General features: G+C 36.1%; 1 protein-coding gene across 1 annotated transcript in view; it reads right to left on the minus strand.

The window, feature by feature from the left end:
* Positions 1 to 3,791: 3,791 nt before the first annotated feature.
* MYT1L (myelin transcription factor 1 like) overlaps positions 3,792 to 18,225 on the minus strand; it is an 81,635-nt gene continuing 67,201 nt past the window's right edge. The window contains exons 13-16 of the mRNA XM_029086955.1: positions 12,355 to 12,446; positions 10,418 to 10,527; positions 6,906 to 7,049; positions 3,792 to 6,582 (exon numbers count right to left, since the gene is read on the minus strand). Coding sequence (XP_028942788.1) covers positions 6,442 to 6,582; positions 6,906 to 7,049; positions 10,418 to 10,527; positions 12,355 to 12,446 — 487 coding nt within the window. The 3' untranslated portion in view covers positions 3,792 to 6,441. The remainder of the gene's footprint in view (positions 6,583 to 6,905; positions 7,050 to 10,417; positions 10,528 to 12,354; positions 12,447 to 18,225) is intronic.

Here is an 18,225-nt window from a genome sequence, read left to right on the forward strand (position 1 = left end):
TTGAGCAAAATTACGGGTGCCCACAAATACAGATCATGCAACATACACAGTGTTTTGGGGCTGGAGGAAGAAACTTCATCAGTAATTCTAACAGCACAGTTGACTGCTCCTCAGACATGTGCTCAATAGGAAGTGTGTGTGACCCTAATGTTTGGTTTGCAGTAGGAGACAGAATTTTGCTTTTTTTTCAGTGAAGCATTGTTTGACTTTTCAATGTTAATTTCTTATTTTTGGATCATAAAAGGAGGACACATTTGAAGCTAATTTAAGATTAAAATTTCTCTTGTTGACAGCCTAAATCATATAGCAAAGCAAACAAAATTTTCAGACAGGGCAGAGCCCAGAGCCTAATGCAAAACCAAGGAGTAAGTGCAAGTGCTAATACGTGAATATCAGAAAAACAAAATAGCTTCTGAACAACTTCCCCTGGGCATGCCTGCATCCTCCAGCTCCACAGTATCGTGCATCCTCTTTCTTCTTGGAATAGTTGTGATATCGCAGCACAACTGTTCCTATCGTTTTTGTTAATTTCTTCAGTTTATATGCCTGCATTTTTAATAGACTGACTCTGTCCTGTTTCTTTTGTTTTTTACTGACCCCATGTACTTGTTCTACAGCTTGTGATTCTTCTTTTTTGATCCTTTCTGCAGACAGTTTGGCTGATTGTGCTCTTTGGAAGCATTTGCAAGAGGAGTGATCTTCAACATACAGTCAACGAACCCTGGAGAATGCACAAATTATTCCTAACGTCTATGAGAGGTAGTTAAGAAAATTGAGTCTACTGTCAGCGGTGTTAAATGTTCTGTTTAGAGCTCAATGCCTCCATTGAAAAAAAGTCTCTGCAATGAAAACTCTTGCTCTAGACTTAGATCTGATTTTCTCCACAAAACATGTTAAGTGAATAAGTGATTCCACATGCCCCATTCCCTATCGTTCCCTATTTTTTTGATGGAAGTAAAACTTCTCTATATATAGTAATGGCAAGACAGAGCTCAGAGTTATTTGTGAATATCATCTTGCCATTGATTTTCTCTCTTTTGGTACTACTGAGGCAAACAATCTTATTAGTGATCTTAAATAAAAAAAAAGAAATGATCAAAGATGGAAAGATTGATCAGCACAGAATTGTTATATTGTACATGAAGAACTTGATGATGTGACAGACTAAATAAAAAGGCAAGGTTAGAGATTACTTAGAGACAAAAGAAATTTTTTTGCTCTATTCCAAAACTTGACCAAAATGTAACAGTTGATTATAGTACTAAGAGCCATCAGCAGACAGACAAGAAAATGGAAAATATAATATGAGGATGTAACAATATGGAAAGTATTTCTGGGCAATAGCAACAGAGAGATCCAGTGTTACTTATGAAGACATTGCTTGGGATACCGGGCACAGTAGGCTCAAGAAGGATTGAGTCAAAGAAAGTTCAAGAAGGATTAAGTCCACAGGCGCAGAGAAGGGCCTGTTGATCACAATAGAAAAATAATTTTATGAGACCAGAGTTGTCGGTTTATATCCTTCGGCAAAGGCATTTCTCAGAAGAAACCACTGACCAGCTGACTACTAACACAGAGAACATGATGCTCTTATGTACCTTGCATCATACCAGCCCACTGGTGTATGGAGCCAGGTCTAGTTGGGTGTACCTGTTATCTGGCCATTTTATTGGAAATGAGGTCACAAAATTAGAGGCTTACATTTACAGCTAAATATATTTATATTTGATGTACAGTGATTTGCCTGCTTACCAGAATTGAACACTGCCATATTTAATCCTTTTGTCCTGTAGCTCTGGACTGCATACAAATGCAGTTTCATATTACAAGAACATTATGTCATGCATTAACAGTAAAAGTTCTGGTGCTCAGAACTAATATCAGAAAAAAAAATATATAGGTATATATGGTGCAAAAATGTTTTGTTGAATTTCTCATGGCTGCTAAAGGACACTATGACTGAAAAGATCTGTGCAAGAAAAATCCAGAGTTTTACTAATAGTTAAAAATAAAACAACAGCACAGCTTAAGAAGAGCTTTGTAGTATTTATTTTTCCCAGCCAGCACTATCTATTGAGATTCAGAGGGAAACTTCTCTTTAGGACGGTTGTCCCTCAAGTGCTTTGTAAGCAGTTCAGGGCTTTTTCTGCAAAGAGACTGATCTTGGCCATTGTCCCAGGCAGGTTACTGCATCATGGGGATCACCACCTTGATCCAGTACAGCAATTTCTACATACTAAATAGTTTTTTAGAGTGAGGGCAAGTGGGATGACAAATCAGACAAGCTGCCATGACTGAAAATCTTGAATTACTTTTCTGTTACCACTCTCTATTTTAGTAGGTTTTTCTTTTTTATTGGTTCCAAAAGCAAGGATGCAAACATATGTTTAGGCCACATGTTTTGGAACACTGTTTCTTAGAGATTATTAGGAAAAAAAATACAGCTATCCTCCAAAAAATGTGAATTTTTTTCACCTGTTCACCTCTTGCAGTTTCTCATCCTGTTTTTAAACTTTGCTATTTTGTTGTGTTTCTTTCAGAAAAAGTCTTACAGTATGAAAAATCAAGTTCTAATGTGAAAAACCGTCTCTGGCAGTACTTGATTATAATGCCATAAGCCTAACAAGACACAAAACAGATCTGGGTGTATCATATATGCATGATTAAGAATAAAATTTTACATGTGATGCTAAACAGGGAGATCAGATTTTCTGAAATGTTGCCTGGTTTACCTACAAAAATTATATATATCACATTGCGTATATACAAGGTCATATAAAAATTATCCTCCTCTTTCTTGCTGTGATGTCCTTCATTGACTGCATGGCTTTTTATTTTGCATTCTGTTGAGCAAAGTGCCCTGGACCCTCTGTATCTTCCCTATTCCCCCAGCAGTTGATCAGCCTTTGCTCGGGGCAGAGAGACAGCCTAGAATTTGTATGGCTGCTCCTGTCTTGGTCACTTAGGATGATCTCTAAGGAATGCAATTAAGAAGAATGGCATGCAGGGATAATATACAGAATTAATTATTGATAGCACTGCATAATGCTGGACATAATATATACTCAATACAGGAACCCAAGCATATTGTAAAGTCATAATTACATTTATAAATCAATTAATTGCCAATTCCCTGTGTAATTCCTTTTGTTTGTTTTCCGGGAAGATGTTTTTAATTAGGTGGTTTAACAGCAATAATGAAATCTAAACCAGTGATTAACTCATTGCAGGGGTAACATGGGTTATGTCGTGGTGCAGACTGGGGTTAACATCGCACGTGACAGCGTGTACTGATGGTCACTGTTCCTGCCCCAGGCAGTGATGACCAGGAGTGTTAATTGACTGTTGTTATTCACCTCCTCAGCTGTCTGGTTCTAAAAAGGACATTGAGTGCAGGCCAGAGGGAAGGGAAAGGCTTTCCAGCTGAGGTTTATTTTCAATTGGCTTATTCCTCATTTTTGAGTCTAGGAACCTGATCATCAGCGTATTTAATTTTAAATACATTGCGCGCAATACTTTAGTTGCACTACTCAGGCCAAGGAAACACTATTCAGTTTCTTTCTAGGACGTTCCAAAATGTTGGAACAAACTTCTCAGGCTTATGCACTTGTGTGGATCAGGAAGTGCATCATCTGAAGAGGCAGCCATACATCCTGCGAGGAGAACCGAAGGGCTCAACGGTCAAGGCTTCTTGTTAAAAAAGGTCTCTGAGGATTTCTTTGTTGTAGATGCTGTGTATGAAATAAAGTGAAAATGTTGAAAGTGATCATTGAACCTCTGTGCTACAAATGTGGCAACACATTTTTTTATTTATTTAGAGTAAGATGTGTTAACATCCAGCATGACAAAATTTGTACAAAGTTCACAATTTAAAAATGAAGTATCACAGCAACTTGTGATTCCACACATTTATAGCAAAATTAAAATGTCAACAAATTCATGCCGTGTAGTACAAAAATAAATGAAACTTCAGTTCCACAGAGAGCACAATAAATAGTTTATACAAAATTCTGTCTTAATAAATGATTACTTAAATTAACTTAGAAATGAATATGAACAATAAGTTATAATAAATAAACTCTGATGACTCACAATAATTTCATATGAAAAGTCAGCATTCTAATATGTGACACTTTTGTGATCCTTATATAATAGTCACAGATAACTTTTGATTTGATATTATGTACCAACATTAGATGAGCAGCAGATTTGTGCTTAAAATCCCTTTCCATTGTACATAGGTGATAACAATAAGAATCCAAAACTGATACTATCTATTACTCTACTGAAAGCATTACTATATTGGCAAAGAAGCTGCAGACACAATGCAGTGGAAAAATGCATATGCCATTATGAACAATGAAAGCCCTAAAAGGAGGCTAGGGCAAAAGTACAATATATATGGCAGAAGGTGAACAACAAGCACCTTGCTTCAGCTCTCAAAAAGGCAATTCTGAGCATGGCAGCTACAACTAATAGCACAACAGAAAAAGGGCACTGTACAGATAAGATACTGCAGAGCCCCAAAGTAATTACATAATCTTTTCCCAGCTAGTTATTAAAGTCCTCGTGGAAAACTGTAAGCTTTTGTACAGTGAATCGTATAAAGTGCCGCTGGGATATACATATATTTATACATATATATATATACCGAGGTTGAGTATTGTATCAGAATATTTGTTGTGAGATCCCTGTAGTCTCCCTTAGCAATATTACTGGATTGGCCATAATGGCTTCCACTATAATTTGTTCAGGTTTAGTGTCACAAGGCTAATGACACAAGAAATTGCACACCTCCGTATGGATATATAGGGCAAGGTAAGTGCAAATAGTCAACTGGCACATTGTGGGGACAATGACCCTGTAAGTCCTGTTCTGCTAAAAATATTTTATTTTTTACAAAACCCATCTTTTTCATAACAAAATTTTAAAGTACTCTTGTACTTTCTGCATAACATCAAGACATGGAAGGAAAAGATATGCTATCAAATTTAAATAAATTCAACATCCGTAAAACACAACACATCACCAAATTTACTACTTAAAAAAGAAAAATGTAGTAATAAAAAGTGGTCTTATGCATACATATAGTGCAGTCATTTTGAAGAAAACAATCAAATCTTGAAGGTACAAATAACTTTTATCTTAAAATGATCCAGTTTAAAGCAAAAAAAGTGCTGAAGTATATTTAGTTACATTAAAAATTTGATTGCATTCATTTTTGCAATAGGTAATAGTAGAACAAATACAAAGCATATGTGAATGCTGCAGTAATGATTGTTCTTCAACAAAAAGCAAAACATAAATGTTAAAATGTTTAAAAATGGGATCAAATGCTTGGCAAAGCAAAAGGAAAAATCCTTACTGAACTGCATTCCTACTACAGACAGCAACAAATGCAGTTCAGTAACTCTAATAGACACAGATCATTTGTGTTTAGCCCAAAATTAAAGATGTGAAAAGGCAATATTAATTTTAAAATATTGTCCTCCATCTTGAATTGAAAACACAGAATTTCTGAAAGATGAACTACATTGCTATAACAGATAGTTCAGAGGGGCACTAGCAGTCCAGCAGAGATAAGAGAATGTTGGCTCCAAAGTTTATTTGAAAACAAAAGCTGAAATCTTCACGTTGTCCACCTCTGATATAGTTCTTTTCATAATGGAAGTTCCCATATTCATACCATGTAATGCTTAGAAGTTAATTAAAAAGTGCTGTTTAAGCTGCTTTGAATCTTCTGTCAAGTTTCCATGGCTTGATGTTGTCTTACAATAAATTACCCATTTTGTATCTTACATCTAATCCATGCCATTTTCTTGTAATTCAAAAAACCTCATTTTATTGCCCCCACCACACACCATCCTCCAAAAACAAAAGTCACATAATATTTTCAAGCATTGTTCAAAAATAAAGCATTTTTGCAACCAATTCTTGCTATGAAACAATATGCACACAAAATGTATTTCTTAAATCCCATAAAATCCTCCAACATGAGGCAAAATGATAGTGTTTAAAAAGTGGCTGCAGACTGCAACATTGTCATTCAAAGCTGTTTTTTTTTTTTGTTCATTTCAGTTCAAAATACTAAAACATTTAATCACTAAAGCATTAAAAAGAATTTACACTCTATTTATTTTGATCAGCTTACCTCTTCAGAAATATATATACCCCAAAAATGTGCATACATTAGCAGCTATAAACATTACATGGCATATCACACTATGTCAGCTTATATGAAAACGTACAAAATGTGAATGTATTCAAAAAACTATTCTGCAGTTACTATCTTTAAAGCAAGACATAAAATCATTATGAAGTCTTGTAAGCATAACACTGTTTCAAACAGAAATAAATATATAACACTTTCTGGTAAATTACAGCAGCAAAAAACAAGAGGCATCCTTTTTTAAGCAAGACTTTCACCACTATAGCAGCTGTTCAGACCTGAATTCCTCTCACAGCCTGCTTTATATTTTCCAGTAGAGCTTTATTTTCTGGACTCTGATAACGATCTTGATTTGTATACATGTCCGTCAAAGTGGTCACGTAAGCATCAAAATTTTGTTCATTGATTGGTTCCTACGAGATATTAAATAGTAGTTCATATACAACTTTTATTTTCTTAATCGTATATTCATTTAAGCATAACATATTATCAAGGTATATTGCCACCATTTTTTATAATATTTAAAATGCCTAGTTAGTTCTTACTTAATTTTACAGGATACACTGGAACAGGCCCTCCATGTCTTTGTTAGTAGTTAAATGTATCTTTATGGTTTCAGTGTTGTTATCACAAATATCCAACTGGTTGATGAAACGTAAACATAAAAAAAGACATCTATTGTATGAAGTGAACTGAAGATCGCCAAATTCCTTAACTTGTGCTCTCAATCACTTACCATATGTGGCAGCTGGATATTAGCTAGACTATGAATTAAAGACTGGCTTAAATTGGCCAATTCATGAAGAAGAGACTCATTTTGCTGTTCAATTACTTTGTTCTCCTCTTCTATCGTCTTCAGGTTGCTCTCCATTGTGGTAATCTAAAATGGACAAATTTGTGTACAATGTAATATAAGGCAAGCTGTTACAAAGCATGAGCTCTTTGAAGGGAGAGAGAACAGAAATACCAGGGAAAGGAGAAAAAGGTCTATTCATTCACATTAAAAAAGGTTTTCTTGAGTCTGCAATTCTTATCATTGTTAAGGATTTCTTATTCCTACTGCATGGTGTATGAATTTAACAGCTTGTCTTTTTAATATTGGTGATGATGAATGAACTTGGCTTGGATTCCACTGCTTTAGAGCTTTTCTTCATGAGTTGAAAGACATTAAGAAGGACGTTAGTTCTGCAAGTTCACCCATGTGGTTAAACACTTCTACCAGGAGCCCACTGTAGGGACATTCTGCAGTAAAGCATGCCTTTATTATATTTTCTGCTATATTTATATATATATTGTTAGTTAAGCATGCACAGCTCCTTGCTGCCAGTGTTTAGCTCTTTGTAAGTATAATTTGATTCTATGCAAATTCACATGGCTGCTTTTGAACACTGAACAACTGCATGTTATTGCGATGTATGTACAAATTTGGAAAATTTTCTAATAAATACAATGACTTGCAAAACTGAAGGAACTGAAGAAACTTTACACATAGGCAGGAGAGTGAGTCTCTGGGGCATGACTACATGTACAGGAGAATATAACTGCGAGTATGCTCTGCCTGTGTTCCCAGGTGACTGGACATAAGTTAGCTCCGACCTTGCATAAAAAGCATTCCTGAGAGGCAATTTACACAGGCTTATGCAAAGCTCTGTGCTAATGAAGATATTTTAGCAGGGGCTGTTGCAATAGGACAAGGGGTAATGCTTTTAAATTAAAAGAAGGTAGATTTAGACTACATATAAGCAAGAAATTTTTTATGATAAGGGTGGTGAAACACTGGAACAGGTTGCCCAGAGAGGTGGTAGATGCTCAGGTTGGATGGTGCTCTGAGCAACCTGATGTAGTTGAAGATGTCCCTGCTTACTGCAACGAGGTTAGACTAGGTGACTTTAAAGGTCAGTTCCAACCCAAACTATTCTATGATTCTATGATTTTATGACTTCAGATGAGCACTTGTTAAGAGTACTTGCAGAGCTCACTCTTACCTGTCTGCACTGCCCTCTGTAGACCTGTCCTTTCTTTCCACATTGGATGACAACTATTAAAATCTATTACAAAGTGTACAGTGCGCTTTTGTGTGTGTGTAGGTTAAAATATGCATTGCTAAGAGAGTGAAAAAAATGCCAGAGAAGTGGAAAAAATGCCAAAGAACACAAGGTTTTGAATTCTCAAAATGAGCTTTATCCATTTCTAAATTGGCATAGACAGTGAACTGTGGGAAGAATTGATACAATTGAAATGCTGACAGGAAGGTTGGAGGTTTGTGCCATAGTAGCAGGCAGAAGGGGAAAAGGTTAAGTGAATATTAACTTGATCATGGGTGAGTAAATTTTAGGAAACTGTTGACACAATCAGGTTGTTAGATGTCCCAAGTTTTATTCTGAACCTAAAGTTTCAGTCTGCTTATGGCAATACAGCCCACTAGTTGATAGAATCACAAAATCACAGAATGGTAGGGGTTGGAAAGGATCTCAGGAGATCATCTAGTCTAACCCCCCAGCCAAAGCAGGTTCCCTACAACAGGTTGCACAGGAAAGCGTCCAGGTGAGTTTTGAACATCTCCAGAGATGGAGACTCCACAACCTCTCTGGGCAGCTTATTCCAGTGCTCTGTCACCCTCACAGTAAAGAAATAGAAGTAACTTTGAATATGATGAGGCTACAGAAGACTGTCTTTGACCAGGTAGTGCCTAATCAGATTTCTAAAAATATGCAATGGCACTAGCCTGAGATATGAAAGCTGGAACTGAGACCACTGAAGTATAGCTTCTGTACTCACTTCAGATCAAAACTTGATGTGGAATTCCTAGCTAAATATTAGTAGCTAAAACTTAGTACATGTTTTATGCCTGTGATAGTGTTATCATGGCTTTTTCTTTGTTTTATTAATCTGGACAAAAATAAAATTAAAAATGCAGGAAGTTAGTGGCAACTGGAGCATTTACCTCATATACACATAATGGCCAAACTGCTTCACATTTTTAAAAATCTCAGCTAAATCAGTTTGTATGTGAATAGCACCCACAGCGCTGTATTAAGCAAAAGAAAACAAAGTAATTTGGAAGCTGCCAGTTTCAAAACTTAAGGGCCAAATTCTCTAACATAGATATATATAATTTTCCCGCCATTGATTATTCTTCTTGCTTTACTTTCTTGCAGGTTTTGTCCTCATTACCCTACAGCTGTATTTGGTCACATCAGAAAACTGTAAAACATAAGTCAAATCCTATAAAGGCTGAATAATGACAACAGAACCCTGAATACAGGCTTAAAATAGAAATGAGGTTTCAATATCAATTTGGCTAAGGTTTAGAAGTAAAAGAAAAACCAAGCTGAAGGGGCAGATCCTGCCCTCTGTTTATGAATATATAAGAGGAGGATGAGGACAATGCACATGGTACTCTTCTCCACAAGCAGCAGACAGAGAAGTACCAAGGAATGGTTTACTTTGTTTCCATCAAGATTAATCAGATGATTATGACTCTGGGACTAAAGGCTGACAAATGGTGAGAACTATGGTAAATCTCACTGTTGGCATCTGCACTCACATCATGTGAAGAAAAAAACCACCAGAATCTATGTTGGACTCTGGAAAATTCCAGGGAAAGAATTAAATTAATTTTTTTCCTTTTCCATCCAGTTTTAGGACTGGTGAAAAATAAGTATTTAAATAATAGTACAATGTTATTTTCTCCTTTTTTTTTTTTCCCCAACAGATTTATGTGAAACCTAAAAGGAATTAAGCTGGTCTGTGGAACCATTACTGCTGCCAAGGGCTGCACTTAGTGTACCACAAGATGAAGTGACGTGTAACAAGTGTTCACATCCCTCTCTGTAACACAGACCTGGCAAAAGCCATGCTGTTCATCTGGACTCCTTCACCTTGTAATTTATGTTAATGATCATGATCTCACCCCATATTTTAATTGCTATTAGAAAGGCATGGCCTTATCATGGGGCGATACAAAGCTGACCATGACAGGTTAAATAATTTTGCTATTATTTTAAATAATATATTTTGCTAAGCCTTTGTTTTTTTGTTTGGGTTGCTTTTTTTTTCCTTTAATGCTGATAACTGATGTACCTGAAGTGGAGATTGCATAATGGCTATTGTTTTCTAATTTTATAGATGGCAAATCACAGATAGAAATCTTAACATGTAAGAAATATAAAAGGAAGCTATATATGTCCTATATTTCTTTTAATCAGTCATGTAGAAAAAGCAGCTGAATTTAGGGCTTCATAAAACTGTTACCTGAGTTCTGAGTTTAATCATATCAGCTTCCATCTGGGAGTTGGATTCATTTAGTTCTTTGATTTCTTCATCTAACTGTTTAATTTCTTCATCATTTTCTATACCTGTGTGATAAAAAAATAAAAAGGGGTGTTAAAATAATTAAGCTTTAAATCAGAGCTCGGTGAATTAATTATTTCCATATTTGAAAATAAATTTATTTCAAGTAAAAGTGTTAAAGTAAAAAAGAAAAAGGAAACATTCTTCATACTTTTCTTTTGAAGTTAAACCAATGTATTTGCCACTACTTTTCTTGTAAAAATTGCAGTAATTTCCCAGTAAGAGTGTGGAAAAAGCCTAGAAGATCAGTAAGACACATCTTTTTCATTATATGTACTGATTTAACTTCGTATTGTAAGAAATGTACCTGCAGCAATAAATTCTGCTCCACTGTCTTATGTAAATTATTTGAAAAATTGTGTCCAGTTAAAGAAAATAAAGTATCTTAACATGCTATTTTTTATTTACATTACAGCATTGTCAACATAATTTGTAACTAATTCAGAAGATATTTTTATCAAAACAGTGAAATTTTATTGGTGCACTGGGATATATTGTGATTCTGCTGTTGCTTTTAATAATTTCATAGTTCAGAAGGATGTTATTAAATAATGATATATAGGATAATTCGAAAAATTGAAGTGATTCTGAGTTTTTATGGCATAAAGATACAGAGAACAGAATTTTAAAGGTACCTGCATCTTTAAGAATTCAGAGAGGAATAAACTGTAAAGGTTTTATTTATTCCTACTTTTAATTACTATAACAAAGCATAAAATAGTGCTGGGAAGAGACAGACCTGTTTTCTCTCAAAAGTCTGAACTAAAGCTAGAGAAACTGGTGTTCCCACTGTCTTGTTCTTACTCTAGTGTGAATCTTGCCTACCTTTTCCCACAGGGCCTAACTCTAATAGGAAGGATGCCGTGAGTCTCCCTAAGTCCCCAAAATGTCCATATACCACTCCTTAAGGCATTCTTCCTGGGCATGGCAGATACAGTTTCCAGTACCTCCCAGGTTGCAGAGAAAATTACATCCAACTCCTTGGATCTAGTTATTGACAAAAACAACCAAGGCTTCCTCCAGGTCTGCTGGAAATGTGGGTTGCAATGGCTCCTGCACTGTGTTGACAAAGCTTTTTCTATAAATTTTCTGTAAATGCTTTGTGTCTCTCAAACACAGCCAACACCAACAGTTAAGAAGGCAGTATCTTTAGGCATGCACAGTCACAGACTAAGTGACTATGTAATGTTTTACAAGAAAACTCAGGACTTAGGTACCTCCCAGACAAGCCTTTTGTGCATTACTTATTTGAACTGAAACACCTACATTTTGCTTTAATTGCACTTCAACTGTCAGAGTACTATCCTGACTTTCATCCAAGGTACCTTCATTATCTTCCCTGCAACTCAAGGTTCCCAGGAAGGATTGCAGATTATTGGAGATGAAATGGCACAAAGCCATCTTCATCTGCCAGAGGTTACAGAGCCACAGCTCCAAAGGAATTCAAAGGAGTTCATGAGGGCTTGACACTGGAAATCAAAACTTTTTCTCTCCTGAATCCTGCAACAATGTTGGAAGATAGACCAACTATCCACCTTTGATGAATTAGATGTGAACCTGAAAATTATAATGGTATACTCTACTGTGAAATATTTTGTGTCTTAGACTTATGTAGACATAACTCACACCAGTCTGACCACTCCACTTGCTGGCTCAGATTTCCACACCATAAAATCCAGTTTCACTTCTACTGTGAACTGAATACACTCTGACAGTAAACTCACTATTTATACAAAGAAGATTTGCACATGTAGGAAAAAAAGCCAACAGAGTACTGATAACTTTAGTTTACAAAGAAGTGATATTTAAAAAGGTAGTGATTAAAAATTTACCATTACTGGCCCGCTGCTTTATTGTTAGCATTTGTTCTCCAGACAGCTTTGCTTTCTTCATTGCTGAAGTAGCTCTGGGGCATCCTGATAAACTGTGAACAGTAAGGAGCCTGTTAATTTTGATAGGCCATTGAAAATAAATCTTTAAACCAAACCTGTAATAAAAACAGTATCAGAGACAAAGTTTATCTTCACTTCCTGGCACTGAGAGAGTCTGTTAGTCTTAAAAAAAAAGCACTTACCAGTAGTTATTTCATGGTTTCAATCTTTCTTCCAAATTCATTTAGTATAGACAACTAATATCAAGTCATATAAACTTGGGAACAACAGTCCAATTTTCTAAAACTGCTCTTATTAAAAAGTTTTATTTTAAAAACAGTTACTGTGTAAATACTTCCCTTCGAATTTTGAATTTACATGTCCCCATTCTGAACTCCCATCATTTTTAATTCATATGTTCAAACATGGAACAGAATGCTGAGAGAATAGGACATGAGCTACCTCTAACATCCAAATGAGTAACGCTTATAAACTATGAATATCATCTACGGAGCTGGCTAAATTGCCCTTTTCTAAATTGTTTCTTAAAAATGCAGTAACTATGTGTTGGCTTTTTGTTGAAGCCCAAGAAAAGTCATTGCTATAAAAATGACCTTGCCTTGATGAGGGGTATCTCTCTCTTATGACATACATTTGTTGCAGTTATGGATGTAGACTCTGTTATCTCGTCTCCCATGTTGCCAAAATATTAAGATTTGTAATTACATCATACAAACCAGTTTGATAGCAAATGCAGCCTTAGCAGGGTTTACTGTAAAAATAATGATCAGTGCTCACTGTTTTATAAATAATTGTATACAATAAACTATCCCGTTTTTCAAAATCACATCTTTAATGTAGTTGCACTATCACAGGTAAGCGAAAATACATATTCAATCTAATTTAATGATGGAAAACTGTATCTTATTCTGAGCAAGGTTTAGCAGTGAAGGGAATTGGGAAACTTACTAAACAATTCCTTATTGCTTCAACATTTAAGGTTTCATAGCCGCTGAAACTGAGTATTTTCACATACTTCTCATTGCATTCAGTCACATTTATATTTCCTCTTCAGATCCAAAGGAAGACTTTTTTTTAATGATTTTTAATTATGCAATCAAATTCAAAGCTAATACTCAAATTATCTCTCTGTAATGTGGAACAAGTTTCTCAAGGAATGTAGCACCTTTGATTAAAAGCATTTACTTAAGACCCAACTTCCTAGTAAATAAAGTCCTTTAATTTAAGTATAATGTTCAGTTATTGAAAATGTGTCTCTGAAAAGCCTAGACTACTATTATCAAGTGCAGTCATCCAAACAAGGAAACTTTTCCCAGAAAAATTACTTAAAAAAAATTTCCTTTTCTCAGCAAAAGAATCAGTGTTCAATATTATATACAGCTCTACATTACTGAGAAGATATATAATGTAACAATACTAGTAGTATCAGGAAATAGCATGTTCTTGTAGCTTTTCACTGTAGCCTGTGTGGTAGGATGCCAGATTATTCTTCCAAGCTCTGCTACAGACTCACTGTGTGACCGTAAACTGTCCTCTTGACATGTCAAAGGGAGCCTTGAGGAATATTGAGGAGGATTAGCCATTTCCAGAAAGAATCGTTGGCACAAGCAAAGGAATGAAAGATAACAGTATATACAATGTTTCTGTATCATTTAATTTACTTCATTTTTTTTATCCTTTCAATTAACTTAATGAATTTCCTCATATTTTATCCTCAGTTTTTTTCAGGATATAGCATTATTGGGTATTATAACAACTGTGTGAGTTACTCTCATCTTGGTAGCAGCCTTCGCCTCTCTAAAGGTCTTGCTTGATGACAACCTAGGGAATCCTTAAAAATAAAATTATCCCTCAAACAGCCCATAACTACAGCATTCAAACCCTAAACAGACCAAAAGAAACCTGAATGCTAGAACTGTGCACTCGAAAGTGCAGAAGAATAATGAAATAAAAAAAAGTATGTTCACAAGTATTAGAAATCTATGGTGAGGTCCAGTGTGCCTACATCCAAACTTTGGCGCCAAAACCCAATCTTATTCCCCGTCTATGGTTATGGACACCTAGTTTTCAGGACTGCCTAACCCTGTAGATATCTTCCCAGCTTGTGCAAAAGATTATCACTCTACTAGTATATTCAGTGTGCTTCAAATCACACTGTTACCCTGAGGCTCCAGGTACAATGTCTCTTATTTGCATTAATAAGCTCTCCCACTCAACAAAATAAGGTGCCCACATTCTAGCTGCCCAGTGGCAACTGTCTCTGGCTGATGCTACCTCCATTGGAAAGATACCTATTGCAAGGGTAGGCAGTTACATCATTTACACCTCTGCTGCTGTTCAGGCACACTGGCACCAGATGTCCTCTGCCTAAACTGGAAACGGAGATCTGGGTCCTTTGCTCTGTTCTTGCTGCAGAAACAGTTGGAGCGTTGTTGTGCTTGGATATTCTACCTTCTTCTGAGGACACCCAGATGAACCATGAGTTAGTGAGGGGAAAGGCAAAGGGGTGCCTGCTTTTGGGCCTACGAGTGAGGATGCAGAAGGCTTCCACAACCTGTAAGCAAGTAAGTTTTGTTCTTCCTCACTGGTACAATATGTACAGACAGAGTAGGGGTTTGAACTAGTAAAATTAATCACAGTTATCTCACTTGCTACTGCCATTATTCTCATATACACATGAGAAATCATACAAAAGAAAATATAAACACAGCTGAGTAGCCTTTCCATAATAAAAAAAGAATAAGGCTTTCTAACAACATTGCTGGGTGTACTGCTGTAGTAAGTACATTATAAATGTACTGAGCCATCATTTATCTGTGAGACTGTGGATGCCACAGGGCTTGAAGCTACAGCATTTTGGTAGGGCTGCAAGAAGGCAGCACCTTGTCTCACTGAGATGCAATGTGTCTTGGCTCTCACTGAATTTCTACTGTCAGGATTAATCTCTAATTTATGGAAGAAAAGTGTGGTCTGACACATCATCCTTGAAAGCCAACCTCTGCCATAATTTACAAATACTATGAAAAATGAATTAAACTGTTAGATTGAAGTGATCTAGGGTCAGATCCTGCAAACCTCCTGTAAGGTATATGCTAAAATTTGGGAAGATCTTAATTTTTGCTGGCTGACTGGAGACATCTGACATCATAACACATAATTTATATTGGAAATGTACTTTTGTTGGGCATGAGTGCGAAATGGAGAGGTGCATGGCTGGAACTTCCTCACATAGCTTTGCTTTGCAGGGCATGGCACTGTCCATGAAACAGATGTTTCTACATGCTCTATACCTGTCGGAATGACTCCCTGTCAGAAGGGGTGATTGGGTTTTATGCCATGCAGGTTCAATCTGCATTAATCAGGCTTCTTTTTACAAGAAGACTTTATAAATGGAGACATGCAGAGGTAAAGTACTAGTAGCTCTATAAAGTCTACAAAATAAGCTCCATCCATATGCACAGCTACATCTTACACTAACTGCCCTGAAGAGTAGTGACTAATGGAAACCCAATCATCTAAAAGGTATGCAGAAAGATTATATGCACAAAATAAGATAAAGAATATAAGGTGATTGCATCTGTTAGAGTTGAACACAATGTGAAGAATTAATTTTCTTTCTTGTTTAGGACTGTGGTTACATTACTACAACCTACACCTAGCCATATATTCAGTGGATTTAGAAAATAAGGTGAAATTGGTCTCAAAAGAAAAGGAAAATTACTGGGGAAAAAAGTTTGAAAGGGATATCTAGCTACTGCTTAGTGCACATTTGCAAAAAAATTTAGTTTAAAAACAAAGAAATGTGGGCTAAAATCCCGAACTGCTTCAAGGATGTAATTGCACTGCCTTCAGGGATGCAAACAAGAGAGGCTGTCAGAGTGGACGTTCATTGATCAAGTGGAACAATTGTCTGGGTGACTGATCTTAGTTATCTGGGTTCCAGATGTGCTCTGTTAAATATATCTTTTGCCTCAGCAGACAGATGCAGTCTGGTCCCTCTTGAAGCTGAAGGAATTGTACTTTGCCTGTCAAGTGAAGAAAACATTTTCCAAACAGAGAAGTAGGGATGTGGAAAAGGAGAAGACAAAGGTCAAATAAAATGCAGCTTTTATATTTGGTGTGTGAAGTGCTGAAGTTTACAAAGAAAGAACAGGATGTAAAGAAATCAGAGCCTCAACCTGGAGTACCCAAAAAGCATCCTGAGTGCTAACTTTATAAACACTGTAAGATGTTTATAGATTCACTACCAGTGATATTTCAAAAAGTTAAGAAAATGAAACACTTTTCCTGTTTATTAAAAATAACATTGTCCACAGACTAGAGAAATGAACATGTCAGAATCCAGGGACCTCTTTAACTAGAGCTAGATCCAAAACAAGCCCCATATGTAAATCCTTTTGAAATTCATGGAAATGCAGATCACAGTAAAAACCACTGTTTTATTTTGTTAATGGATGAAGCCTTACTTTTATGACTAAGCTCCTGAGCTATTTGGTAATGTTTGAAGTTCAAGTTAAGAGATCAAACTCAGTGATCAAAGTGGTCCTTTCCTTGGTTTAATATTAAATCCACAAACCACTCATTTTTTCTATGTTGAAGGGTATCAGCTTTAGCAATTTCCTTATTCTCAAGAGTAAATTCTGCTACACACCTTAAGGGATTAAATACTGTATGCACAACTCCAGCAGAGATAAAAGGAACCCTCCCTGGCCCAGCACTCATTTTTATTTACATTCAAGGGTGACTGGCTTTTCCCCAGCTTCTTACTGAGCTGTGAAGTAAAGGGAGTCCAGGAGAGAGGTTTTGCAAACAAGGTAGTTTTGTTTGCATGGAGATTGTTGCGACTCAGAGAGGAATCTCTCCTCCTCCCCACCAGCCACACAACCCTGACTGCCTTTGTGCTGTGTTGGAAAAAATCGTCTGTTCGGCTCAATTTCAGAATTCTCCACTGAAAAAGAATAATTCTGACTAATGTGGCCCTTTTTAGATCTTGTTCCCTGGCTAAAGCTTGCTTTTTTTTTTTTTTTTTTTTTTTTTTTTGGTGCATTTACCACTCACACTTGAATGTTGGTGTAGAAAAATTTTCACTTAAATTTTCAATCAGGAAGGAAATCTAAATTAAAAGGACTAAAAGCTTGAGGTAATGTGGGAAGTGGCAGCTCCTAATCCAACCTGCTTTCCAAATCTGTGGAGGAAAGTAGCTGATATTTTATTCCACTTAAATAAATCTTTGCAATGGTTCCAGAAAAGTTAAAACACTACCCATAAAGTGGCCATAAAAGAAATATAACCATTATGATTTAAAAAAAGTAAACTTTTCAATATTATTTTAATGATACCTGATCATTGTTTCAGAAAGACTTATAGGAAAGAACTACTTTCTTATTTTGGAGGAAGAGGGTTAAAATAGCAATAAGAAGTGGTCAGTGAAGCACCAAATGGACAACTATATAGAGTGAATATCATGATACCCACAAGCTGAGAGGCTATTTGCTTTTCATTTGAGATTTAAAAGGTAAAATGGGGAGAAAACACTCTTGAGAGCAGACTCAATTGAAAAGGAATCCCCTTGAGACATAAATATACAAAAGAAATGTTTATTCACTCCCATTCAATCAAAAAAACACAAATCTTGAAATGCTGGGACTTTAAGACCACTGCCAAAGTTGCCCTTCAGCTGGGCACAGTAGTCCTGTGGCAAACTGACATAATATTTTGTTAATTAAAGTTGCTTAGTTAGCAAAGCGTGTCTGTGATTGGGCTTCTCACATGTGCTAATGAGCTTTGACCTGTATCATCCCTGAACAGGGA

The sequence above is a fragment of the Antrostomus carolinensis genome, unplaced genomic scaffold (assembly GCF_000700745.2).
Source record: "Antrostomus carolinensis isolate BGI_N321 unplaced genomic scaffold, ASM70074v2 scaffold13869, whole genome shotgun sequence".
NCBI classification, from domain to species: domain Eukaryota; kingdom Metazoa; phylum Chordata; class Aves; order Caprimulgiformes; family Caprimulgidae; genus Antrostomus; species Antrostomus carolinensis.